Source organism: Spermophilus citellus (assembly GCF_964194105.1).
Source record: "Spermophilus citellus genome assembly, chromosome: 5".
Taxonomy (NCBI): Eukaryota; Metazoa; Chordata; class Mammalia; order Rodentia; family Sciuridae; genus Spermophilus; species Spermophilus citellus.
In genome coordinates, this window is record NC_138186.1 from 96,771,501 (window position 1) to 96,799,181 (window position 27,681).

The 27,681-nt window shown below is 35.6% G+C and overlaps 1 protein-coding gene across 2 annotated transcripts in view; it reads right to left on the reverse strand.

The window, feature by feature from the left end:
• Positions 1-27,681, reverse strand: part of RARS2 (arginyl-tRNA synthetase 2, mitochondrial) — an 82,409-nt gene that overhangs the window by 17,096 nt on the left and 37,632 nt on the right. For both annotated transcript variants that reach the window (XM_081296571.1, XM_081296572.1), the window contains exons 8-19: positions 25,604-25,680; positions 18,062-18,220; positions 16,816-16,922; positions 11,119-11,214; positions 8,328-8,388; positions 6,697-6,773; positions 6,116-6,240; positions 5,480-5,547; positions 5,288-5,397; positions 4,724-4,819; positions 3,801-3,875; positions 481-544 (exon numbers count right to left, since the gene is read on the reverse strand). In XM_081296571.1, coding sequence (XP_081152697.1) covers positions 481-544; positions 3,801-3,875; positions 4,724-4,819; positions 5,288-5,397; positions 5,480-5,547; positions 6,116-6,240; positions 6,697-6,773; positions 8,328-8,388; positions 11,119-11,214; positions 16,816-16,922; positions 18,062-18,220; positions 25,604-25,680 — 1,115 coding nt within the window. The remainder of the gene's footprint in view (positions 1-480; positions 545-3,800; positions 3,876-4,723; positions 4,820-5,287; positions 5,398-5,479; positions 5,548-6,115; positions 6,241-6,696; positions 6,774-8,327; positions 8,389-11,118; positions 11,215-16,815; positions 16,923-18,061; positions 18,221-25,603; positions 25,681-27,681) is intronic.

Below are 27,681 nucleotides of genomic sequence, written 5' to 3' on the forward strand. Positions count from 1 at the left end.
TATAGAAACAGGGTCCCACTGAGTAGCTTAGTGCCTTGCTTTTGCTAAGGCTGGCTTTCAATTCTTGATCCTCCTGCCTCAGCCTCCAGAGCTGCTGGGATTACAGACATGTGCCACTGCACCAGCAAGTTTTAGAAGCAATTCTAACTTCTGATTTAAAGTAGGAATAATATTTCAAGTGCCCTAGAGTTTACTATAGGTAAGGGAACAAATTCTTGAATCCCTTACAGCAAGACTAGTACAGAAGGCATTTATGGAGTGAGAATGGTTGAACTTTTTAACTATAACGGATGTAGGAAAATGTGTTTCTTAGTTTATGAACGTTTGTTGTTAGACTCCAATTCTTAATTATTACCTGAATCAGAAAATATATTTCTATAGTATAATAATAAAATGTTATTTGATAAAATTCTACTAATATTTTGGAATCTTGGTCTGAGGCTGCTAAGGATTCCAGGAAAGACATTCATTATAACCTACCCCAGCCACATCAGGAGGACTGTCTTTTATTTGGAGTGTTTTGTGTGCCACAGCTGCAAGATGACTAAAACAGAAAGAGAAATCATCATTGGAACAAGAAGAAATTTCCTGTTATCAAGTTCATGTTATATCTAATTCTTTTCCCTCAAATTGGAATAAGTCAAAATTTAGAAGCACTAAAGGAGGTATCCAAAGTTGTAAAGCTGAGACTGAAGTTCACTGCTTTTCTAAAACAAACTAAAACACAACTCAAGTTTTAAATTTTGGTCTTGGTTCTATTACCAAGTTCTTGATATTATAATTTCATTGCTAGTTTCTCCATTTATTTATTTTGTGTGTGTGTGGGGCTGGGGATTGAACCCAGAGCCTTGTGCATGCGAGGCAAGTACTTTACCAACTGAGCTACATCCCCAGCCCTCATTGCTAGTTTTACAAATATAGGTTATTCCTTTCTAACAACTTTTTATTTACTTGGACAATCTTTAAAATTAAAAAGTATAATATGCCATGGCCTTTCCCTGTGTAGAGTAAGGAGGTGGGCTAGAGACTAGTTATCAATCCATTTCACACACACAAGCTACTCTTCTTTAAAACACCTTTTCTATTCAGGTATGGCAGCAAGTAGAACAATGTCCCAGAGAAATGATGCTTAGGATATTCATTTAATGACTGATATTTCCTAAGATTTTCTGGCTTTATTTCCTCTGTATATTAAGGAAAAAAAAATTTAGTCAAGAAAATAGTCCTAAGGCTGGGTTTGGAGCTCAGCAATAGAACACTTGCCTAGCATATGTGAGGCACTGGGTTTGATCCTCAGAATCACATTAAAATAAATAATTGTGTCTATTGTCTATAACTGAAAAAAAAATAGTTTAAGTCTCCAATTTAGTAGATATTGAGTAAAAGCAAAATTTCCTTTCTTAAATAGCTTATGGGAGGGGCTGTGGCAGTGGCTCAGTGGTAAAGTGCTTGCCTAGCATGTGTGAGGCACTGGGTTTGATTTTTAGCACCACATACAAATAAATAAAATAAATGTATCATGTTCATCTACAACTAAAAAAAAAATTAAAAAATTGCTTATAGGAAGTTAATACTGTTGCTATGTAAAAGTAGACTCAACTTCTATTCAAAGGTTTTAAAATAACCACAAAATTTCTATCAGAGTTTCACTGATTTGCCTCCCAATTCAATCTCTACCCTCTCTCTAGCTGACTTGATGTTTCTGTGCCTCTGCTTAAAATACTTTTATGGACCCACTGCCCTGAAAATCTAAATAGCAAAAAGTACATGGCAAGATTTCAAACTATATTACAGAGCAATAGTGACAAAAACAGCATGGTACTGGTACCAAAACAGGCGGGTGGACCAATGGTATAGAATAGAGGACATAGAGACTAATCCACAAAGTTACAACTTTCTTATATTTGATAAAGGGGCTAAAAGCATGCAATGGAGGAAGGATAGCATCTTCAACAAATGGTGTTGGGAAAACTGGAAATCCATATGCAACAAAATGAAACTGAATCCCTTTCTCTCGCCATGCACAAAAGTTAACTCAAAATGGATCAAGGAGCTTGATATCAAATCAGAGACTCTGCGTCTGATAGAAGAAAAAGTTGGCTCCGATCTACATATTGTGGGGTCGGGCTCCAAATTCCTTAATAGGACACCCATAGCACAAGAGTTAATAACAAGAATCAACAAATGGGACTTACTCAAACTAAAAAGTTTTTTCTCAGCAAGAGAAACAATAAGAGAGGTAAATAGGGAGCCTACATCCTGGGAACAAATTTTTACTCCTCACACTTCAGATAGAGCCCTAATATCCAGAGTATACAAAAGAACTCAAAAAATTAGACAATAAGATAACAAATAACCCAATCAACAAATGGGCCAAGGACCTGAACAGACACTTCTCAGAGGAGGATATACAATCAATCAGCAAGTACATGAAAAAATGCTCACCATCTCTAGCAGTCAGAGAAATGCAAATCAAAACCACCCTAAGATACCATCTCACTCCAGTAAGATTGGCAGCCACTATGAAGTCAAACAACAAGTGCTGGCGAGGATGTGGAGAAAAGGGTACACTTGTACATTGTTGGTGGGACTGCAAATTGGTGCGGCCAATTTGGAAAGCAGTATGGAGATTCCTGGGAAAGCTGGGAATGGAACCACCATTTGACCCTGCTATTGCCCTTCACAATAGCTAGACTGTGGAACCAACCCAGATGCCCTTCAATAGATGAATGGATAAAAAAAAATGTGGCATCTATACACAATGGAGTACTATGCAGCAATAAAAAAATGACAAAATCATAGAATTTGCAGGGAAATGGATGGCACTAGAGCAGATTATGCTTAGTGAAACTAGCCAATCCCTAAAAAACAAATACCAAATGTCTTCTTTGATATAATGAGAGCAACTATGAACGGAGCTTGGAGGAAGAGCAGGAAGAAAAGATTAACTTTAAACAGAGACATGAGATGGGAGGGAAAGAGAGAGAAAAGGGAAATTGCATGGAAATGAAGGGAGACCCTCATTGCTATACAAAATTACATATAAGAGGTTGTGAGGGGAATGGGAAAATTAACAAGGAGAGAAATGAATTACAGTAGATGGGGTAGAGAGAGAAGATGTGAGGGAAGGGGAGGGGGGATAGTAGGGGATAGGAAAGGTAGCAGAATACAACAGTCACTAATATGGCAGTATGTAAAAATGTGGATGTGTAACCGACGTGATTCTGCAATCTGCATTTGGGGTAAAATTGGGAGTTCATAACCCACTTCAATCTAATGTATAAAATATGATATGTCAAGAGCTTTGTAATGTTGTGAACAACCAATAAAAAAAAATAAAATTAAAAAAAAAAAAAGTACATGGCAAAGAGGCCTGTACAGACATCATCTGTCATCCCTTCCAGGAATATCCTTGTAGTTCTTGCTCAACTCTGTTTTTTCCTTCTTCCTAGATACATGTTTCTCCTGAGAAGTCCCTTCTGATCCTCCAGGTCTGAGCTAAAATTGTCTTTTATGTTCACTCTATCACAACAAATATGCACTGTGCTATAACTACCAAGATCATCGTGGGTAGTTGTCCCTATTCATTTGACTATAGTGACTATACTTTATGTCACTGATGAATAAATGAAACTGAATTGCTAATTGGCAAAAATTCCTGTAACTTGCAGCAAAACCATCAATTTTTTAGGGCAAGGGATCTGTCTATTTATAGGAAATCTTTAAATGAAAGAAATGTTCTTTGTTGGATCAGGTCTCAAATGTCATTAATGCTTGAAAATAGGAAAATTATCAAATACCTTAGAGTTAGAAGGTAACCAACAATGTGCCTGGGTTGAAGGTCCTGAGATGATTTAAAAAGCACCTCGTCGAACCTAAAAGAAAGATGATAGGGAGAGCTGGCAGAGACAGACTATGCACACATTAAGAGACCTTGGATGAAAAGACTTACTTGATATCATTAAGTGTAGAGGGCATATGGAAAAAGACTTGTGTACATCTGAAGGTAAATCCATATTTTTCTTACAAATTCCTGATGCAGGGACTTTCTAAATCATCTTGCTACCCCTTAGGCCTAGTCCAGAGCAGACTTAAATCATGGCTGTTAAAATGAATGTACAAAGCCTTCAGCCAATTTGAGGAACATAATCTATAAAATCTGCCTTCAAGGCTAAGAAAATCAGGTTGTTTTATTTTCCTTCACAAATTAGCTGCCCATGAGTAAATCTTACTGTTTGGCAATCAAATAAAACTGCCTTATTTTCAGCTACCCACATTCTTCTTGGGACTGATCTATGTTAACAAGTCTAACAGGTATGGCCTCCTGCCCAGTGTGGGGGCATCAGACAGGCAGATTTATTAGAGACTGCGAGCTGAAGCCAGCAAGCAAGTGAAGGATGTATGGCCTTTTAGAAGCTGCACAAAAGGAGGATTTTTCCTTATCAGGGTGAGAAGGTGCTCTTTTCTAAAACCATAAGTTTATGCTTTTATCAGGCTTTACCTGCCCAAACAATGGGCTAGTGGATGCCAGGCATTTCTGCTAATTCAGAGGTGATAGCCTTTTTAAGACTCAAAGACTGATCTTGAGTAATGCCCTTCATCTTCTCTCAAAAGGCAGAAAAAACACTTTTGGGGCATACTTTTTAGTGGTCAGCAAAAATACCAACCAACAGTTAATTCAATTAGCAGAAGCAGACTTGGTAATACTAAAAAACCATCATACCTGAGAAGATGCTGGAGAATTGAAACAGACTGTGGCTCTTGTAAGCAAGCAGTGTTGAGGTCATTCAGATAACCAGATCCAAAAGTCTCTTCCAAACTATTATAAGTTAAAAACATCATAGACTTCATCCAAGGACACACAACTGTAGGTGATGAACATTACCTCAAATATACCGTCTTGATCTCCTTAACATAGCCCTAAACTTCAGTGCTGACATATTTGACCTGAATCCTCCATTTTCTCAATTGAGAAATTAAAATTGAATCTCAATTTGAATCCTCAAATTCTCGATTTGTTTCTATATCTGTAAAATGTAGGCAATAATACATTCTTTGGCAGCATGATTTTGAACTAATTAAGGTTAATATACATAAAGGCATTTCTTGTAGGTGCTTAATAAATGTTTAAAAACAACAACAACAGGAGGTCTGTTGTGCTTTAACTGGTTTTGAATAGGAGATGCTAGAAAAACCCAACAAACAGGGCCTGCTATTGGTCTTGGAACTACAACACCCAGGTCCCAACCTAGGGGAGGGCAGTGGTTTCCCTGTGGTCTCTCTTCACCTGTGGAGGCGGGCGTGCGTGTACTGAAGGAAGACTCCTGTATCCCCACGACTCTGGAAAACACGATCCCAGCTGAACTGATAATCCGATAAGAGTAAACCTCTGAAGTCCTACAATGACAGTGAATCTTTAGCCCTAGGATTTGTTCTAATACCAGACAAAAAGGTCTCATAAGAAGACATCTAAACAGACCTGAATAATGAGCGCTGCGAGCCCAACCCTCTCTGCAGTCTCTTGTGGGTTCTCGAGTTCTTTAGTTGCTGAAATAGACAAAGGCAGCTCTCTTTAACCTGCCTGACACTGCCAAGATCACAGATAGAGGTGGAGAAAAAAATCTGCCAAAAATGCATGCTGACAATTAAAACCAAACAAGTTCAGAGTGGGCACTTTACCTTCCTAGTTTAGGCTAATTTTTACTTTTCCTGCCTCATTAAAGGGAAGAAATAAGAATTTATTTTTCCTACAGATATGCCTTGTAAAATATTAGAATAGCTGACACTTATTTTTCTAAGGGAGATTAAATAAATCCATATGAGCTTGTGACCTGTATCTAATTTGTAACATAGGAACCTCACACAATAACCCAGACAACAGAATGACGATGCATGAACTGTCCATGAAAAGAAGATTAAGATTCTATTCAGATTATTAAAATAAACAATTCATGAGCAGCAGGTCTGTTACCTTGGGCATCTAAAAATCAGTGAAAGCTACTTTTGACATGGCCAGGGAAAGTTCAGCAGACAATTATATCACATTGCCTGAAAGTCTAGTAAAACATAAAAGTAGCATGTAAGGTATGACTTCAACAACAAAATGTGAATTTACTTTTAATGGAAGCCATATTCTGTAGCATCCTTAGTCGAATCTCATTTAAGACATCTTCCAGAAAAGTGACATCTCCCCTTCTTGTCTTCATTCCTTGGACTACTCCAAAGGGCACGTGGTGGCACCTGAAATGCACAGGCATTTAGTCAACAGAAAGCTAAAAAAGAACTGGTAATCCTGAGTATACCAAAATATTCTTCCCAGAGAGGAACACAAACTACCCCTCATGGTGAAGTTTTAAAAATTAATAAAATAAAACAAGATGTGACTTGTTGAAGCCCCAAACATACTAAACAGAGAGCTTTATTTTATAAGATAACCACTAGCAGGTGATTAAACTACTAGTTGCTTTTAAAGGGGGGGATTCAGAATTCTGAAAATCTAGACAGTGATGGCAAATATCTAACAAAAACATACTATCAGAACATAAATTAATATAAAAATCAACTCCGCTTCTCCACCCTAAAACTTAAAACAAAGATCTGAAGTCTGAATAAAAATCTCTCTAGGTACATTTTCAGGCTTAGCGGACCTAATACTTAGTGACCCTGGGCAGCAATTAAGAACCATGCAGACATTACCTTTCTGCCCAATCATATCCCATGATCTTCAGCATTTGGAATACTTGCTGAAAATGCTTTTTTTGCCCTTTATCTGTCTTGGGAAAAAAAATATTTAAAATAAAAATACAGTAATAATTATACAAAACTAGGTTGGACCTGAATCAAATTAACAGTTTTGACAGACTAAAGTCATTGTCAATCAGTATGTTTAATATAAATATGAAAAGGGGATGCCTATAAAAAAGTATCTAAACTGAGTGCTCTAAGAGAGGGAAATAAGGGCCATAGTACTCCATCAAGTCAAGAGGAAATATGAACTTTAATTTTCTGTGATTTCTATTTAAATCTCTCTCTCTCTCAGCTATTATGATGTTTATTTTCAAGAAGACCAAAGACAAACTTTAAAAAGATGTTTGAGTCAGGCATGGTGGTGCATACTGTAATCCCAGCTACTTTAGGGGCTCAGACAGGAAGATCTCAAGTTTGACATCTGGGCAACATAGCAAGATCCTGTCTCAAAATAAAATTTTAAAAAGTCTGGGGGTGTAGCTCAGTGGTAGAGGGCTTGCCACGGCATGTATAGGGCCTTGGGTTTAGTCCCCAGTAATGAAAAATAAATAAATAAAAAGATGTTTGATGGCAACTTTTTATTAATAAAAAGAGAGATTGCACATGAAATGGAAGGAAAGGGGAGAACAAACTAGATAACTCAGTCATTAAAACAAAACAAAAAAACATTACTGACAAAACAGCTTGGATAAATCTCAAGAACATTCATTATAGTGGGCGAATAAAGCTGATCTCAAAAGGTTACATACTGTATGATTCCATTTATATTACAGGGTTAGGGTTGGAGGAAAACTAACTTTTTGGTGGCTGATCACCAGAAAGTACGCTTTGTGAAAGAAAAATTTCATGTTGTAAATGTGGTGATGGTTACATAAATCTATGCACATGATAAAATTTAATGAAACCCAACTCACAGATGAGAGGTGTAAAAATTGGTGAAATCTGAACAAGGTCTTTACAAATGTCAATGTCCTGATATCGAAAAGTACTATGGTAAGATATTACCTTTGGGGATAGGTGGATGAAAAGTACTGTTTTAAAACTTTTTGTGAGATAAACTATTAGAAAACAAAAAAATTCTTTAAAAACAACTGCATTACAGTGCAATTTATTAATTTCACATAACAATTTTCCTGATTTATGCAATGTTTTTACTATAAAGCAATGTGAACTTTTTCATTTTTAAGTTAAAAAAATTTTTTTCTAGGGACTGAGGATATAGTTCAATTGGAGAGTGTTTGCCTTGCATGTACAAGACCCTGGATTCAATCCCCAGCACCACACACACACACACACACACACACACACACACACACACACAAAGTCGTTCTAAAATAGAGGTTGCCAGGCTGGGGTTGTAGCTCAGTGATAGAGCTTTGCCTAGCATGTATGAAGCACTGGGTTTGATTCTCAGCACCACATATAAAAAAGGTTGCTACCTTAACTATATTTAATGTTGAATTTTGAGTTTGACAAAATTATTTTTCTGTATTTTTCAACATGGTATATAATTTCTATCTCTGCTATTTTCATGATGTAGTAGGGGTCATAACCTTTTGATATCTATTGTGATTACTTACCACATAAATCATTGTATCAAAATTATACTTGTCCATTCGATCTATAGCAGCTGCTATATCTCTGAAAAAATGGCCATAAATTAAGAGTTATATAGATTTAATAATAACTAATTTTACCTATTTAATAACAAAACTTTTCTATTTAAGAACTACTATATTATCCAATAGCCCAAAATATAGGATACATGCTTGTATAGTCCTAATACATACATACTTTTGATACAAAACAGGTTTAGGAAAAGTAGTAATAAGAAAAGCTCTGGAGAAACTAATAAATAAATAAGCAAAGCTCTAAAACAAGTAATAATAAAAACTAATAGCTACAGGCAAAGTATCTTCTAGGTAAATGTTTACAAAAAAAACCCCCTAAGTGTCACGTTTATGACAATTAAATAATTTAAATATAGATGATATAGTAGCTAAAGAGGTATCATCTAAGCACTCTTCTACTAGTACTATTAAGGATCTTCAAAATCTTGGACTACTCAGAAGCCATACCTTATAGTGTATATTAAAAGTCCATAAGTCCTTTGATAAAAATTACACCTACCTCTTTTATCTCTAATTAAATACGAAGTATTTACTTTGAACATAGTGTAAAATAATAAAAAGTAAATCATAAACTATAAAAGTATAAGTCCAAGATTATCAAAATACTAAAGCTGAATATTAAAACTGTTTTGGTTAATACATAATACTGGAAGGATTGAAAAAAATTCTTAAATCTTTTGAAATGTTGGAAGATTATCATCAGTACCCACCTCATGCACAGAATATGCATTCTCACTAAAGGCAAAAACTGGTTTCTGAGGGGCAAGAGAATCTTGTTCTTTATACAGCTCAAATATGCTACAGTATACACAAATATACAGCAGAGCTGTGGCATTAAAAATTCATGAGGGTTGCCGTTAGGTAAACTATAGCTAACAAGATTCTTGAGAGGGATTATGATAATAAAAGGTTGAGAAATACTAGTGAAGAAGATTATTACAAAAATGATGTCACAACTACATAGTCCCATTATACTTTTGGTTTTAGCCAAGGACAAAATAAAAGAAACCTCTTGAAACAAAGAACAAAAGAAAATGTAAGAAACAGTTCTAGGTTGAGTTTATAGAAACTGAATTTGAAAGCTGGAAGAAATGCCAGGTGATTTTAGTCCAGGTCTGCCACTTCATAAAGCAGGGAACCAGGGGCTGGGGATGTGGCTCAAGCGGTAGCGCGCTCGCCTGGCATGCGTGCGGCCCGGGTTCCATCCTCAGCACCATATACCAACAAAGATGTTGTGTCCGCCGAGAACTAAAAAATAAATATTAAAAATTCTCTCTCTTTCTCTCTCTCCCTCTCTCTTTAAAAAAAAAAAAAAAAAAATATATATATATATATATATATATATAAAGCAGGGAACCATAGCCTGGATAGGGAAGTGATAGTTGTGGTGCCAGAACAAATAATCCATGTCTCAGACCCATGCTCTGTGCTTTTTGCAGTATTCTCCTGCACTTTTCTTTTCTGCTCCAACAACTCCTTTAATTCACATCCTCACATATAGAGGTATTCTATAAGGAACCCAGTATAGCAAAGGGAGAATTATTTCCCCAAAGAAAAAAAGAGAAAGTACAGGTGTTAAAGTAAATATATAGAAATATCTAGACATAATGAAAGGGTGAAAAAGATTCCAGATCAGGGTAGCAGTGGGGACTCTGTCATACATCCTCTGTTCCAAGGAAACTTTTTCTTTTTCCTCAAAGTAGTAATATTGAAATTCTAGACCTAATGATAGTCCACAAAAACAGATCAAGATAGTTGTAGTCTTTCAGATATGAATTTTCATTCTGAATGGACATTTCTTTTAACCACTGGTCAAGGGATAATTTGCTGGCACAAAAAAATTTCTACCATATATGTATTTTGTGTCTAGAAAAAGTATGTGCCTTTTAAGACATAGGTTCTTCTCACTTCCCAAGTCCAATTACATGATGATAAAGGGAAATGTCCACAAGTAATAGAAACAGATGAATGTTCTAGGGATAATTAAAAGACTGGTTGTTTAAAGTTGTTTGCAATAAATGATTATAGTTACTGCCAATAATAATATGACTTTATGCTACAAAAGTAGTTTGTGTAGAAGCTGGGGATGTAGCTTAACTAGTATGCATGAAGTTCTACGTTCATCCCCAGGACCGTAAAACAACAACAACAAAAGTGGTTTGTGACTTAGAATATAAAATTCTTGCCTGGGAGACACTGGAGCCATTTGCCAGTAGTGCTTGGGTATGGTCATGCTTGCTTGTATGACTATTTATTGTTCTGACTCTTTTTCCTACTAGATTTATCCCCAAAATAATGTTGGGTTTAAACCCAGTTCTTACTGATCATCAGAGAATGTTCCCTTCCCTGAGATGAATCATGGAGATGGGTGAAAAAAAAAAAAAAATACACCCACACACACACACATAAAAGCAACAGGCCTACATCTCTCTTGATCTACTTTACCATAATCATAATGAGTTCTGGTATTAATGTCCATATAAAATGGTCTTTAATGTATGAGGACAGAATTAAGCTAACTCGGTCACCTTTTAGTACAATTGCCCACCATGTACAATTGTAAAAATACATAGTAGTTGATTATGAAGAAATTCAGTTTTATAGTTCGTAAAACAATGTATTCTAGTGTGGAAAGCCTATAGATTTTTGAGGATGAAATGATTATTTTGGCATTGATCCTAGGAAAAGAACACCAAGTCATACATACGTTCCAATGTTTCCCCCTGCAGACGCAACAAACCTGGTTGCATAGAGAGAAGTCCCATCACTTCGCATTACAGTACAAATTGAAGAGGGGTCACCATTCCCAGAGAGATCTACTACAGCTGTTCCTTTTCTAGAAATGCAAAAAAGGCAACTCTGAAACAAATTATAACTTCAAAAAGTACATCTATAACATCACGTCTGGCAAATCAAATAGCAATAAGCCTTTTCAATTCAACCTATAACAAGCAATGGACAAAAAACCAAGAAGTAAGAACTCTGAGAATCTATTAAAAGTGGGCATGGTGGCACATCCCTGTAATCTTAGAGGCTCTGGATGCTGAGGCAGGAGGATCACAAGTTCATAGCCAGCCTCAGCAACTTAGTGAGACCCTATCTTTAAATAAAATGTAAAAAGAGCTGGGATGTGGCTCAGTGGTTAAGCACCCCTGGGTTCAATTCCTGGTATTAAAAAAAAAAAGTGGGTATGACATAATTAATGTTTGGTCATGATACACACATACACACATATATATTTTTAAAATTGTTTTCTTTCAGTTTTCAATGGACCTTTATTTTATTTATTTATATGTGGTGCCAAGAATTGAACCCAGTGCCTCATACAAGCTAGGCAAGTGCTCTACCACTGAGCTATAACCCCAGCCCATCCTATATTTTTAAAATCTGTAACACTGACTAAGTTACTCAGGTAAAAATTTTAATATGGCTAGTTTAAAAATGAGATTACAACTGAGTTTTAACTATGAAATATCATAAACTCTTTTTCTAATTGGATGTTATACATTAATATTAGACGAACTTTTAACATGCTAGAAAGTATTCCTCAGCATTAAAGACCATAGAATTTTATTGTATTTTTGCTTGACCAAAAATTGAAACTGATTTTTTCTTTTGGCTGTACTGGGGATTGAACACAGGATCTCACATGGGCTAGGCAAACACCTTGTTACATCCTCTGCCCTGGCCTCCCACTTTTTTTTTTTTTTTTTTTCAGAAAGGATATCACTAAGTTACCCTGGCTGGTCTCTAGCTTGGAATACTCCTTCCTCAGCCTCCTGAGCAGGTTAATTATGTGTGTGCCACCACACCCAGCTGAAAAACTGGAATTTATATATGACAATTTAAAACTTTTCCTTAAGAGCATTACTGATGACGCTATTAACTACATTTTCATGTCTTCTTTATAAAGATGACAGGAGAAATTTTGCTTTGGGACTATGAAAAATGACAATTGTAAGCAACTGGTATGCTTCTGTATTACAGTTGCCTGGGCTCCTGTGATTTGCACTATTTCTCTGCTCAGCTGACAGGAAGCTAAAAGCTAAACTAGAGAGCAATTAGGCAAGCAAATGAAATATAAGCCATCTGAATTGGAAAAGAAGTTAAACAGTCTTTCTTCATAGGAAACAAGATCTTCTATATAGAAAATCCTAAACTGTTCACCAAGAAACTGCTAGAATAAACAAATTTAGTAAAGCTGCATAATACAAAACTAACAAAACCCAAAAGAATTTCTGTACACTAATAATGATCTAGCTGAAAGTGAAATAAAGAAAAATAATTCCATTTGCAGTAGCATCAACAAATTTAAAATACTTTGGAATAAATTTAAATAAGGTGAAAGATTTGTACAGTGAAAATTATAAAATGATGCAAGAAATTAAGACAAATACCTGAAAAGATAATCTATGTTCACTGATTGGAACAATATTTTTTAAATGTTCAAACTACAGATCTACAGATTCAGTACATTCCTTATCAAAATCCTAACATTTTTCATAGAAAAAAAATCCTAAAATTCCTAAGGAAAAACAAAAGATACCAAATAGCCACAAAACTCTTAAGCAAAAGAGAAAAAAGCTAGAGAAATTACACCAGTGATCTTAAAATCTACTAAAAATTATAGTAACCCAAACAGGATTATACTGTTTCAAAAGAGACATATAGACCAATGGAACAAAACAGAAAGCCTAGATAAAAACCACACATTTATTTTTTATTTTATTTTTTTATTATTATTATTTTTTAATATTTATTTTTTAGTTCTCGGCAGACACAACATCTTTGTTGGTATGTGGTGCTGAGGATAGAACCCGGGCCGCAGGCATGCCAGGTGAGCGCGCTACCGCTTGAGCCACATCCGCAGCCCTTTATTTTATTTTTTTAAAGAGAGAGAGAGGAGAGAGAGAGAGAGAGAGAGAGAGAGAGAGAGAGAGAGAGAGAGAGAGAAAGAGAGAGACAGAGAGAGAGAAAGAGAGAATTTTTAATATTTATTTTTTAGTTCTCGGCAGACACAACATCTTTGTTTGTATGTGGTGCTGAGGATGGAACCTGGGCCGTACGCATGCCAGGCGAGCGCGCTACCGCTTGAGCCACATCCCCAGCCCAAAAACCACACATTTATAATCAATTGACCTTCAACGGAGGTGCCAGGATTACACAATGGGGAAAGGTTCATCTCATAAATAAATATTATTGGGAAAACTGGATATTTACAAGCCGAATAATGGAGCTGGAACCTTATCTCAACCCATGTACAAAATGATTTAAAGACAAACAAAAGACCTGAAATTATAAAATTATTAGATTTCTTGCTCGTGATCCTAAAAGCCCAGGCAAAAAAAGTAAAAATAGACAAATGAAACATCAAACTAAAAAGCTTCAATCAACAGAGCTAAGGAAAACAATCAACAGAGTAAAGAGATAATCTACAGAATGGGAGAAAGTATTTGCAAATCATGTATCTGATGAGGGGTTAATATCAGGAATATATAAGGAAAACTCAAATGTCAACAGAAAGAAAACAAATAATATGATTAAAAATGTACAAAGGACTTGTAGAGACAGCTCTCAAAAGAAGACACGAAAGGCTAACAGGTATATGAAAAGGTGCTTGACATCACTAACCATAAGGGAAATGCAAATGAAAACCACAGTGAGTGCTCATCGACCTCTCAGAGCAGTTTTTATCAAAACAAAAAACAGTGTTGGTAAGGATGTGGACAAAAGAAATCCTTATATAATGCTGGTAGGATTATAAATTAGTACGTTACTATGGAAAACAATATGGTGGTTCTTTAAAAAAATTTTAGAGGCAGAATTACACTATGATCCATTATGATCCACTATGATCTTATTTTTGGGTACACATCCAAAGGAAATGAAATCAGTATGTTGAAGGGATATCTGCACTGTCACATTCGCTGCAGCTTTATCCATGATAGCCAAGATATGTAATCAACCCAAGTTGTTTGCTAACAGGAGATGGATATAAGAAATGTGGCATATATATATATATATCCCCCATGGAAAACTATCCAGCCTTAAAAGAAAACCTTGTCATTTTGACAACATGGATAAGTCTGAAGAAAATCATGCTCAGAGAAATAAGCCAAACACAGAAAAACAAACTTATATGATCTCACCTATATGTGAAATCTAAAAGAATCTAACTCAGAAGCAGAATATATACCAGGGATAGGGAATGAGATGCTAAAGGGTACAAAGTTGCAGTCAGACAGGAAGAAGGATCTGGAGATCTATTATATGGTAACTATAATTAATAATAATGTATAATAAACTGGAAATTGCTAAGAGAATAGATTTTAAATGTCATCACAGCTGTGAGAGATGATTTTCAGAGAGTTCATTCTCATCACAGTCAAGTATGTTAACTAGCTTAAAATTAGACACTCAACAATGTATACATACATTAAGACATACACATACCATAAGTACATGCAATTTCTCTTTTGTCAATTAAAAATGATTTTTTAAAAATAAAATGATTCTACATATATATTAAATATATACAAGAAAACAATACCAGTAGGGATGCACTAACAACACCTCTGACTTTATTTCCTACCCTACTTCCTGATTTGCTCACTTTTACTCCTTAAATCCAAGCTTCCTTAAACCTTTTTTGAAAAGAATAGAGTTTTTTTCAAAAAGATAAAGAGTCTTAAGAAGTAGAAATGGATCAAGGATCTTGATATCAAATCAGAGACACAGCGTCTGATAGAAGAAAAAGTTGGCTACGATCTACATACTGTGGGGTTGGGCTCCAAATTCCTCAATAGGACACCCATAGCACAAGAGTTAATAACTAGAATCAACAAATGGGACTTACTCAAACTAAAAAGTTTTTTCTCAGCAAAAGAAACAATAAGAGAGGTAGATAGGGAGCCTACATCCTGGAACAAATCTTTACTCCACACACTTCAGATAGAGCCCTAATATCCAGAGTATACAAAGAACTCAAAAATTAGACAGTAAGATGACAAATAACCCAATCAACAAATGGGCCAAGGACCTGAACAGACACTTCTCAGAGGAGGACATACAATCAATCAACAAGTACATGAAAAAATGCTCAACATCGATAGCAGTCAGAGAAATGCAAATCAAAACCACCCTAAGATACCATCTCACTCCAGTAAGATTGGCAGCCATTACGAAGTCAAACAACAACAAGTGCTGGCGAGGGAAAAGGGTACACTTGTTCATTGTTGGTGGGACTGCAAATTGGTGCAACCAATTTGGAAAGCAGTATGGAGATTTCTTGGAAAGCTGGGAATGGAACCACCATTTGACCCAGCTATTCCCCTTCTTGGTCTATTCCCTAAAGACCTAAAAAGAGCATGCTACAGGGACACTGCTACATCGATGTTCATAGCAGCACAATTCACAATAGCAAGACTGTGGAACCAACCTAGATGCCCTTCAATAGATGAATGGATAAAAAAAATGTGGCATTTATACACAATGGAGTATTACTCTGCATTAAAAAATGACAAAATCATAGAATTTGGAGGGAAATGGATGGCATTAGAGCAGATTATGCTAAGTGAAGCCAGCCAATCCCTAAAAAACAAATGCCAAATGTCTTCTTTGATATAAGGAGAGTAACTAAGAACAGAGTAGGGACTAAGAGCATGAGAAGAAGATTAACATTAAACAGGGATGAGAGGTGGGAGGGAAAGCGAGAGAGAGGGGAAATTGCATGGAAATGGAAGGAGACCCTCAGGGTTATACAAAATTACATACAAGAGGAAGTGAGGGGAAAAGGAAAAATAATACAAGGGGGAGAAATGAATTACAGTAGAGGGGGTAGAGAGAGAAGAGGGGAGGGGAGGGGAGGGGAGGGGGATAGTAGAGGATAGGAAAGGCAGCAGAATACAACAGACACTAGTATGGCAATATGTAAATCAATGGAAGTGTAACTGATGTGATACAGCAATCTGTATAGGGGGTAAAAATGGGAGTTCATAACCCACTTGAATCAAAGTGTGAAATATGATATGTCAAGAACTATGTAATGTTTTGAACAACCAACAATAAAAAAGAATAATTTTTATTGGTGCAAAAAATAAAAAAATAAAAAAAAAGAAGTAGTTCTACTTCCTTTTAAAGTTACATCTTATCAGTTTGTGTGACTCAAGGCAGTTCACTTACATTTTCTGTGTTTCAGTTCCCTCTCATATAAAGAACAGATAATACGTTTTCTCCCACCCTTACCAGGCTTTTGCTATGACAGCAAAAGCATGTGGCAAAGTACTTTAAACAGAAACAGAAAAAAAAAAAAAAAAAAAAAGCACTATGAGAAAAAGCCAGAACGGCTGCACCATGCATTTTGTTATCCTTATTGAAAGAATACAGCAACACCAATTTCAAAAAATGCGTAACTAAAAAAATCATAACCTGATCATACATCGTTTTCTGTAGGAGTCCTTTACTTTCCAGCAACTTTAAGACTTCTTGAGATTTTTCACGATAAAATGATTCTCCTGAATATTCATCAAAGTATATTCCTAAACGCTAAAAGGGTTCAGAAAGAAAACAAACAAAATGTTAGTTAAATCTCCAATTATCTTACAGTAAAACAAAATTAAGGAGGTTTTACAATCTGTAATGTAGATGGGGAAAATAAAAATTAGCTCAAGTTACTCCTATTAAAAAAAACAATTTTTTTTTTTTTTGGTCCCACGGCACTTAACCCCCAATTCCCTGGTCCTTTTTATATTTTACTTTGAGACAGGGTCTCAATAAGTTGCTTAAGGCCTCCCTAAGTTACTGAGGCTGGCCTTAAACTTGCAATTTTCCTGCCTTAGCCCCCCAAGCTGCTGGGATTACAGGCCTGCGCTACTACACAGGTCAACTCCTCACAATGATACTGTGCTATTCAATATATATATGACTAATTAAATTAGAATTAAGTAAAATAGAATTTACTTCCTTAGTTGTACTACTCATCCTTCAAGGGCTGAAACGTGACATGTGGTTAGCAGTTACCATAATGGACATCATAGATACAGAATATTTCTATCATAGCAGAAAGCCATACTATATAGCCCTGGAGAATGGCCCACATCACATCCCACCCTTCATCCTCTTTGATTTCCTTTCCTACTGTTTATCTTGCTTATTTACTTCAAATAAGTAGACTTCTTACAAAATCTTTCCTCACACTAGTCACAGAACATATATGATTGATCTTACCACCTAACACCATCTAACAGACTATATATATTTCTTGTTTACTTCACTCTACCTTTAACTTGTTTTGCTCCATGCTACAATGTAAGGTCCATGACAGCAAAAATTTTTCTCTTTTATTCATTGTTGAATACCTTCCCTAGCAAATGTTTTTTAAATGAATGAATTTATAACCATCATATACAGGCCTAAGGAGGTAAAAGAAAAAAAAAATTAAGTGAAGGCATGATAAGAGAGAGGATAGGAAAACCAGACTGAAAAGAAGTATCAGAAAGTCATCTGACATCACCTCAGGATTTTTTGTAGCTTGAACTCCCAGCCCAAAGAACAACATTAGAGTCCTCATTTCCAACTCAACCAGAAATCTATTCTTAAATATGAGCTTAAGTAGCAGCTTCATTAAGCAATAGTGCCAGTGAGTTGCACCATATCACAGAAGGGTTCAGGGGGCGAACAGGTACCTGGTAAATCCGAATGTACTCTTCAATGCTCAAGTCCCGAAATCTTTGCCACAGTGAAAGTGCTTGGATGTCACCCAGTTCTAATCGTTGGAAGAATTCATGGGCCAATTTTGCTATATTTTTATTGTCTGCTGCTTCTTTATTAACTTGTACATAAATCTAAAAGTATAACAGTATGTTAAGTGAAATTCATTACCAGATATTATTATCTCCAGTGAAAAGAAGAAAGCAAAGCACAATTCAGAGACTTCTCAATTCTTACTGTCCTCATAATAGAGGGTAACATTTTTTTTTCTTCTTTTAGCCATAGGCCCTTAATAAAGCCTATAAACCTCTTCTCAAAATGTTTCTAAATGTTGGCCAGATATGGAGGTACACACATATAATCCCAGAAACTCAGGAGACTGAGACAGGAGGATTGCAAGTTCAAGGCTAGCCTCAGCAACTTAGTAAGGCTCTTTCTCAAAATAAAAATAAAAAGGGCTGTCAATGTGGCTTAGTGGTTAAGTATCCCTAGATTCAATCCTGGATAGACAAAACAAAAATGAACAAAAAAAGTTTCTAAATGCAAAAAATTCATGGAGTTACAAAGGAAAAATTACATTAAAATGCACTTAACAAAATAATTTTTAAAAATTTGTGATACAGTAATGGAAGAAAATGCCCATTTCTTATAGATAGTGAAAAGGCCAAAGTGAAACTTTTTCTTCCCACCCATATTCACAGGCCCCTGGGTGAAGAAAGTCTGGTTTACAATGAAGCTCACTATTATGTGTAATTATGCACCACTACCACTACAACCCTGGTTTAGAGTAAGTCATTTCCTGTCTCCTACCTGCAAAATGCTGATTTATTTATTTATTTGGTACCCGGAATTGAACCCTGGGGTGCTTTACCACTAAGTTATTTATTTTATTTTGATCTAGGGTGCTAAATTGCCTCAACACAATTCCCAGTATTGCAAAAAAGGGAGACAAATTGTTTTCTTAGAGAACTGCAAGTTGAGTCAAATTCTGAATGTTCAGAGAAATATTAAAGAAATTTATTAACTAAAACTTATCAATAAAGTCAAAACTTGCTAGGTAAAAAAAATTCACATGAACTAATTAATTCATCAGTCATCAAATTTCTTCTCCTTAATACATTTTTAGTAGTGTATGAATAGTATTTTAACTCTATTTATCCTCTTTTAACGTTTGGAATCTCTTTATTTGGTGTACATATATATATATAAAATTCACATCTAGTATGTCTTTTATCTTTATTCAAGAGTGATAATTATTAACTCCTTATAGATCAATATAAACTAGTGCCTAATAAACATACTTTTTATGTTGAAAAAGTCTTTTTTTTTTTTTTTTAATACTTCAGTGGGTAGAGGTATTTACTAAGCTACTAATGTATATTTTGTTCTTGCTAGGTGTTTCCAACCTTATTCTATGTAGAGGACTCAGGACACTGAGATAGTCTGAAGAAGCAGGGGTAGAGTAGAAAGGTGTGGCTCTGGGGAGAAAGCCGGGAAAGAGGAAAAAAGAATTACCTAGACTGGGCAGAGGATGGAGAACACTTCCAGGAGTAGCCAAAGCTGGGAAGTCCCTGGGTGATGGCAGGCCCTCAGAGGAAAATGGTTCCCAGTTTGCCTACACAGAGAGGCTGGCCTTTAGGAGCAGAGCAGTGATCTCCCAGATGAACTCTGCCACACCAATAAAGCTGTGTGCCTCCAAGGCATCACACAGACTGGGGATGCTAAGCTTATCAGAGATCAGTGCGGACTGAATGCAAAAATAGTCCTCTATGACTGTCCTAGGATGCACATTAGAGTCTAGGGAACTTTGTGTGATCTAGGAGGCTGGGAGTCCCTAATAATGACTTAAATTGACTCAAGCTACTCTTAAAAGTGATAACTAGGCTCAGATTATATGAATGTTACTAAGGGGTAACATCCATGCTAACCCTAACAACAAAAAAGAAACTTTGAACTTTTGAACATATATATTTTACAGAATAAGAACTTCTAACTGCATAAATATTCCCATGACAAAAATCAACTTAGTCTTAAATAAATAATTTTCTTTACCTGAGCTTGAAAATCATTTTGAAAGTCTAATATTACGTAGAAAATATTGTCTCTTGAGGAATAGATTCTACTTCCATGTTTTTAAAAGCAAGAGCAAGTAAACATTCTAATTAATCAAATTAGTGCTTTGATCTTGCACAATCTTTCTACTTACCACTATTTTTTCTTGGCTAATCATATAGGAAACTCAGGATCAGATCAGTTAATACAATATTATTAGTGATGCATTATCCTCCAATGTTCTAGTTTTCTTTACTAAATGCATATCACTGCAATTACCTCAAATCCTTTTAGAAAAGGGCAGGGGAGACATAATGATACAGAATCTGTGGGGATCAATTTGAACTTAGGAAAAATTTATACTATTTGTGCATACTAGAATACTGAACACACTTTATTGGTATGATATTTATCACTTACAAGAGGTTGTACTTATTTCAGAGGAATTTTTCTATGATCATCAAAATCCATATGAATAAACAACAAGCTAAATTCTCAAACCTTCTTAAAAAGATCGATCTATCTATGGTTTTTTTTTTTTTTTTTTGCACTGGGGATTGAACCCTGGGGTGCTTAACCACAGAGCTAAGTTTCCAGTCCTTTTTAAAAAATTTTTTAGTTGTTGAGGGGCCCTTGTTTTATTCAATTATTTATATGTGGTACTGAGAATTGAACCCAGTGCTTCACACATGCTAGGCAAGCACTATGCCACTGAGCCACAACCCCAGCCCTTCTTTCTCCCAGTCCTTTTAATTTTTTTTTTTTTTTAAATTTTTAGACAGAGTCTCTCTAAGTTGCGGAGGCAGGCCTTGAACTTGTGATCTTCCTGCCTCAGCCTCCCGAGTTGCTGGCACTACAAGTACCACCACGACAGGCAGATTACATATTCTTAAAGGTACCATGTTGGGAGTTATCAAATAGATTCTATCTAAAAAGAAAATGAGAAATGAATTTAAAGAAGTATTATTAAAACATAAAATGACATATCAATGACCCAGATTTAATACAAGTTAACTTTTCACCATAAGAAATTACTCTATGATAAAAATAAAAAGGCTTTTTGACAAGTGTTCCAAACTTTATGACTAGTAAGTAGCAAATAAGTTATTTAACATCAGCCAATTCAAGGTGGATATGGGAACTGTTACAAATTTACTTTCCTGTTTCATAACAAAAATAAACAAATTAAAGACAATGTTTCAAATGCTGATCAACAAAAGCCCTGATTCTCTATACAACACAGATGTCTGGTGAAAATAATGCAGTATAAGTAAAGAGAAAACCAGCAGTGAAACATTGGTACCAAAATGGAAATACAGTAAAGAAATGACTGAGTATTAAAAATACTCACCACAGAAAGAAATGCTAAATCTATTGTATAATATTATGTCTAATCTAGGAGAGAACCTGAAACTGGGGGATACTGATCATGGCACAATTTAGAGGAAGTTAGTCTACAAAATCTGCTAGTGTTATTCTGTTCCTAAAGGAAAATCTGAAAGGTATATAACAACATTAGAGTCTAGGGAACTTTATTAGGTAGAAAATATTTGCTAATTGAAAGGCCCCCTTCAGTGTCTCCTGTGGCATAGTATCCCCATCTACATCTTAGATGATCAGAGTCAGGGATAGTGATTCTAACCTTGGTTTCTAGTGTACTGGTAAATTATGTCAGTAGTAGTTAAGCCAAATTCAGCACAAATAAACCAGAAGGTTTAAACTACCAAAACTGAAGTGCTAACTGTGTCCCTGGAACACTACTAGAGGATGAAAGAAAGGAAAATTCTATTTTTGTAGTGCAACCAAAGAAAAGATCTGAGTCTGGTCCTTCAGTTCATTAGTGAACTGAAAAAAATTAACAAAGTATGCTAGATTCTAATACATAGTAATTAGTGTATCCTATAATAATAATAATTGTTAATCTCTGGATTAACAATTAGGTTTTGTATTGCACAACAGAAATAAAAACAAGGAAAGGAGAAAAAGAACTATGAGATAAAATCCATTCAAACATTTATTGCAAGGCATTGTGTCTGGGGCTGGGGGTAAAATATCAGGAAGAGCTGAGATTGTGGCTCAGCGGCAGAGCACTTGCCTCGCTTGTTTGAGGCACTGGGTTTGATCCTCAATACCATATAAAAATAAATAAACAAAATTTAAAAAAAAAAGATCAGGAAGACATGGATATTCCTCTCAAAGAGTTCACGACTAACTACAATTTGACAAGGATGAAAAAGTGGTTCAACTAAAGCTTTGAGAAAGCAGATATTCACAAATAAGAAAGGGTAAATGTAGACTGACCTAAAAGTTTACTTCCCATAAGCTACTACTGATATAATTTACCAACAGACTAGAAACCAAGGTTAGAATCACTATCCCTGACTCTGATCATCTGAGATGCAGATGGGGATACTTTGTGTTAGTATCTATGCCACAAGAGACACTGAAGGGGGTCTTTCAATTAGCAAATAAACACAGTTGTTATATGACTTTCAGATTTTCCTTTAGGAACAGAATAATATTCTTTAATATTTGCTTAAAGCTTAAAAAAAAAACCACCATAAAGAAAAAGAAAAATGTCCTTATTACTCTGAAAGTCAATAATGAAAGATTTCCACAGTTGACAACTAATTCGTAAATGAAAACTGGATCTGCAAAAATTAGCATAGATGTAATAGCCTGGAAGTGCTATTATAGGCTCTGCATGTTCTCTGTGCTGGAGGAGAACAGGTGAGTGTTTGAGTGTTCTCATAAGTGTATTTGCTTAATTCCCAATAGCAAGATGGTGTCTACCTCAATTGCCTTTTTTTTTTTTAAGAGAGGAAAGGGGGAGGGGGAGAGAGAGAGAGAGAGAGAGAGAGAGAGAGAGAGAGAGAGAGAGAGAGAGAGAGAGAGAGAATGAATTTATTTATTTTAGTTCTCGGCGGACACAACATCTTTGTTGGTATGTGGTGCTGAGGATCGAACCTGGGCCGCATGCATGCCAGGCGAGCGTGCTACCGCTTGAGCCACATCCCCAGCCCCCTCAATTGCCTTTTATCATCTGTAAAACACTGATCCCTGATTCTATTAGGCACAAGACGAATAATGAAAGCAACATCAATGTTCCTTGAGCTTTTAGTTGTTCACAGGAAAAGTCCTGCCCTTACTTCTTCCTTACAAGAGTATAGATCAACTAATAACCTCTAACACAGGTGCCAATCTCCCACTATTTTTATTGTTTGGGTACTAGGGATTGAACTCAAGGGCACTTGACCACTGAGCCACATCCTCAGCCCTATTTTGTATTTTATTTAGAGACAGGGTCTCACTAAGTTGCTTGGCACCTCGTTTTTGCTGAGGCTGGCTTTGAACTTGTGATCCTTCTTCCTCGGCTTCCCAAGCCACTGGGATTACAGGCATGTGCCACTGTGCCCGGCTAATCTCCCACTATTTTTATGAATCTCAAAAGGCAGAAAACATACTAAGCAGCATAGAAAGAAACATGCTTATGCTTCTTTGGAGTTTGAGAATAGATATGACTAAAATATTTAAAATATTACAGGCTGGACTCGGCATTCAGCGCGCAGTAGTATGGCGGCCTGTGCGGGGATGTCTGGTGGGAGCTCTCTGCCTTGGCTTCGAGTGTTGCTTTTCGGGGACTCCATCACTCAGAAGATGTGATGTTCTGAATCATGGATTTTCAGGTTACAACACCAGATGGGCCAAAATTATTCTTCCAAGACTAATCAGGAAAGGGAACAATTTGGACAACCCAGTAGTAGTTAACTAAGTCTACTGGGAGATGGAGACCATTAGTTAATTCTAGGAAATGCAAGTCTGGTTGTTAATTTATAGATTGAAGTTGGTGATTATAACATATAGATTCCAAGGCAATTGAGTGCAGAATATTTTTTTCTCAAGCTTAAAATTCCTCCTCACTATGCTGAACCAAAACACCAATTTTTTTTTTTTTTGCCACTAATGTTTATAATAAAAGTTTTGAGATTCTTCAGGGAAAAAATAAATAAAATAAAATAAAATATTACAGGAAAAAAAGGCTTACTATTTGCAGGATTAAATACAAACTTTAAATTGGGTTAGGAAAGAGATATGAGGAGTAACTTTCAGGTGTCAGACTCTACTACAAATCTATAATACAAGGTCTCCAAGCAAATATTTGTATATTTTTGTGCCATGCAGTATCTCTATGGGCCTGGACTTGATAAAGGTTTGCTAAACTTATGGTAAAAAATACCATTATTCAAACGCTAAAAACATAAAGTAGTAAAAATTCCAGGCACTTTATTTATAGATAACCAAGAATCATTAATTTTTTAAAAAAATTTTTAGTTGTCAATGGACCTTTTTTATTTATTTATTTTTATGTGGTGCTGAGACTTGAACCCAGTGCCTCACACATGCTAGGCAAGCACTCTGCCACTGAGCCACAACCCCAAGCCCAAGAATTATTAATTTTTAAATTCTTGTCTATCAACAAAATTTTTAAAGGGAAAGAGAAATCTAGTTAATATAAATCAAAATGTATACATTTAAAGTATAGTGAGGGCATGGACTCAGGAGAAAATGACAGACCTTTAAAGGTCTTTTAGAAGTAGAATTTGTTCAATTATAATGGCAAAGCCAGCTGCAAAAGAAAATCATATAATGAAAAGGAAAATGAAAAACTGCTCTTGATGGCTCTGTCTGGGAAGTATAGTATTATTTTGGCAAATGCTCTTCCTGATGCACAGGCAGAACATCTTTTGATCTGATTCCCTGGTATGTCACATTGGCTGGCACTGTATCTGTGTTTTCTTTGTGAGGTCCAGAAACAGCAGAGAGAGCAACTGGGACAATGCAAAAGAAACTCATCCATGGACATTACTCAGAGAGGAAGAGGTTTACTAATGAACTCCAGGAAAGATGGAAGCTAGAAGACAGAGAAATAAAGTATTGAGAGGACTAAATGAAGAATAGAAAGGAGTTTACATTGGGTTAAAGAGTCAGGAAAATGAACTGGATGACAAAGGAAAAAAGTATACACAAATTCAGAGGGAAACACATGTGCCTTTCCCTACACTAAAAAAACAAACAAACAAAAAAACCCCACAAAACAACAAAACCAGAAACATTCATGTGTTACAAGTCTAAATGAATGACACTTATTACTACTATTAGAAAGCTGCAATACATCAACTGACAGAAAACAGAGAAATTTCTCAGTGTCTAATCTGCTATATCCTATGTGTTTATTCTAAGAAGATTCTATATCTGGGAAATAATGTCTCTGATCAACTAAAAAAGTAATAACAGAAACACTTGGATTTGGAAATGAAATGAACAAGCTAGAAATATGAAAGCAATACTTTTGATTTTTTGTTCCTTATTTTAAGGAACATATTTCTAAACCTCTAGGATCAAACTGGCTACCAAATTGCACAGAACTTTGAAGCATTTTTTAAAATGGCTTCTTGCCAACTTACTTCAAAGAGATGCTGCAAAGGATTGGACTGGAGTTTTTCTTCATAGCCAAACAGTTGGAAGCCTGTTCCCAGAAGACCTACCATGATAATCCATAAATGAAAAATTATAAAATGGAACAGTAGAGAATAGTTGTGGCAGGAAAAGGGCTGTTGTATAAGATCAACATCTCATATTTATGTACCCTGAGAAATATTGCAAAATACATTTTCAACCTTCTGTTATCCTGTAAATGGATACAAGTTAAATTCAATATATTGAATGACATAGGCAATACTGTATAATAAATAGATCACTGATATTACTAAACAGAAACCAAGACTATGAACTCAAAGGCAGGGTCTATAACTATTTTCATCTTTGTATTAACAGTGTTCAACAAGTCCCTAGCAGACAATAAGAAACATTTATTGAGCAGTTACTCTGAGATGCTAGACACTCAAAATTTGTGAAAACAAACAGATGGGAAATGATTTAAAACTTTTTTTGAACTTGTAGGTGTGAAAGTAACACACAAAAGTAGTAACGGGCTTGGTGTTATAATATTAGTCCCCCAGCCCAGGTAATAGACATTAAACTTAGTTGCATTCTGCCGTTAAGCTATATCCCCCCCCCCCGCCTTATTTGTTTATTTATTTATACATACATACACATACATATACAGGTAATTTAACCCAGGAGTGCTTTATCACTGAAGTACATTCCCAACCCTTTTTATTTTAAGACAGGATCTCGCTAAACTTAGGGCCTCACTAAGTTGCTGAGGCCTCAAACTTGCAATCTTCCTGCCTCTGCCTCCCTTAATATTAGTTTTTAAATTGAAGAAAACCAAAAAAGATAAAATTCAAAACATACCTGATTACTTCTTCCATTCATAGTAGCTAAATGACAAATTCTTTTATTTAAACACACATTTTTTTTTTTCAGTCTTTGATGATAAGTTAAGGGTTCAGGAATAGTGCTATTCTGATTTTTTTTTTAAATACTAAATAAGGTTTGCAAACTAGGAATGGAAATTCCCATTGTGGACTGTGAATATATATATTTTTAAGAGATTTTTGGGCTAGGGTTGTAGCTAAGTGGTGGAGTGATTGCCTCACATGCATGAGGCACTGGGTTCAAAATTCAGCACCACATAAAAAGAAATAAATCAAATAAAAGTATTGTGTCCATCTACAACTAAAGATATTTAAAAGAGATTCAGCTAGGTGTGGTGGTGAATGCCTGTAATCCCAGAGGCTCAGGAGGCTGAGGCAGGAGGATCACAAGTTCAAAGTCAGCCTCAGGAATTTAGGCGAGGCCCTAAACAACTCAGGGAGACCCTATCTCTAAATAAAATACAAAATAGGGCTGGGGATGTGGCTGAGTGGTTCAGTACCCCTGAGTTCAATCCCTACTACCAAAACAAAGAAAGAAACAAACAAACAAAAAGAGATTCTTAAGAGGTTTTAATATAAAATAATTTCAGTTTGAAAGGACATATGTAGCCTGAGCTAAGAGAAATATATAGTTTATTATTTTGAAAGTCAATCTGTTTCTACAACCATGTCAATTACAAAACTTCAGAGATAAAGGGCCTTGCTGAAGTACATTTTTCAGGCTCAGAAGAATGTGTAATGCTACTAAACATGGTTATATATAATGCCTTTGGAACTTAGAAATAATAACTAAAGATCTATTCATTTACAAGCCAAAAAAAAAGGTGGGGGGGCATGGCATGGAACAATGAGTAGTGTTCTACAAAAGCAGAAATGGGAATAAGTAAAGGCCATTCCATTTAACATTCAATCTAATCATGTTTAAAAACTAATTCTGTTCTCAGGAGCCATCTGCCAACTTTCAAATGGGGATAGCTGAAACAGCAAAATTTTAACTCCTGAACAATGATGGTTATAATGGAAATGTTGACAGATCATTAACCACAGTAGTCCTTCAGAGAAAAACCACTATAATAAAATCCTGCAGCTAAAATTTAATGAAAACCATAATCACATATTTGCTAATGACTGTGAAATGCCTAAATCAGAGAAACTAATATAATGCGGATACCATCTATTAGTCTGACTGTTGAGCCTCAGGC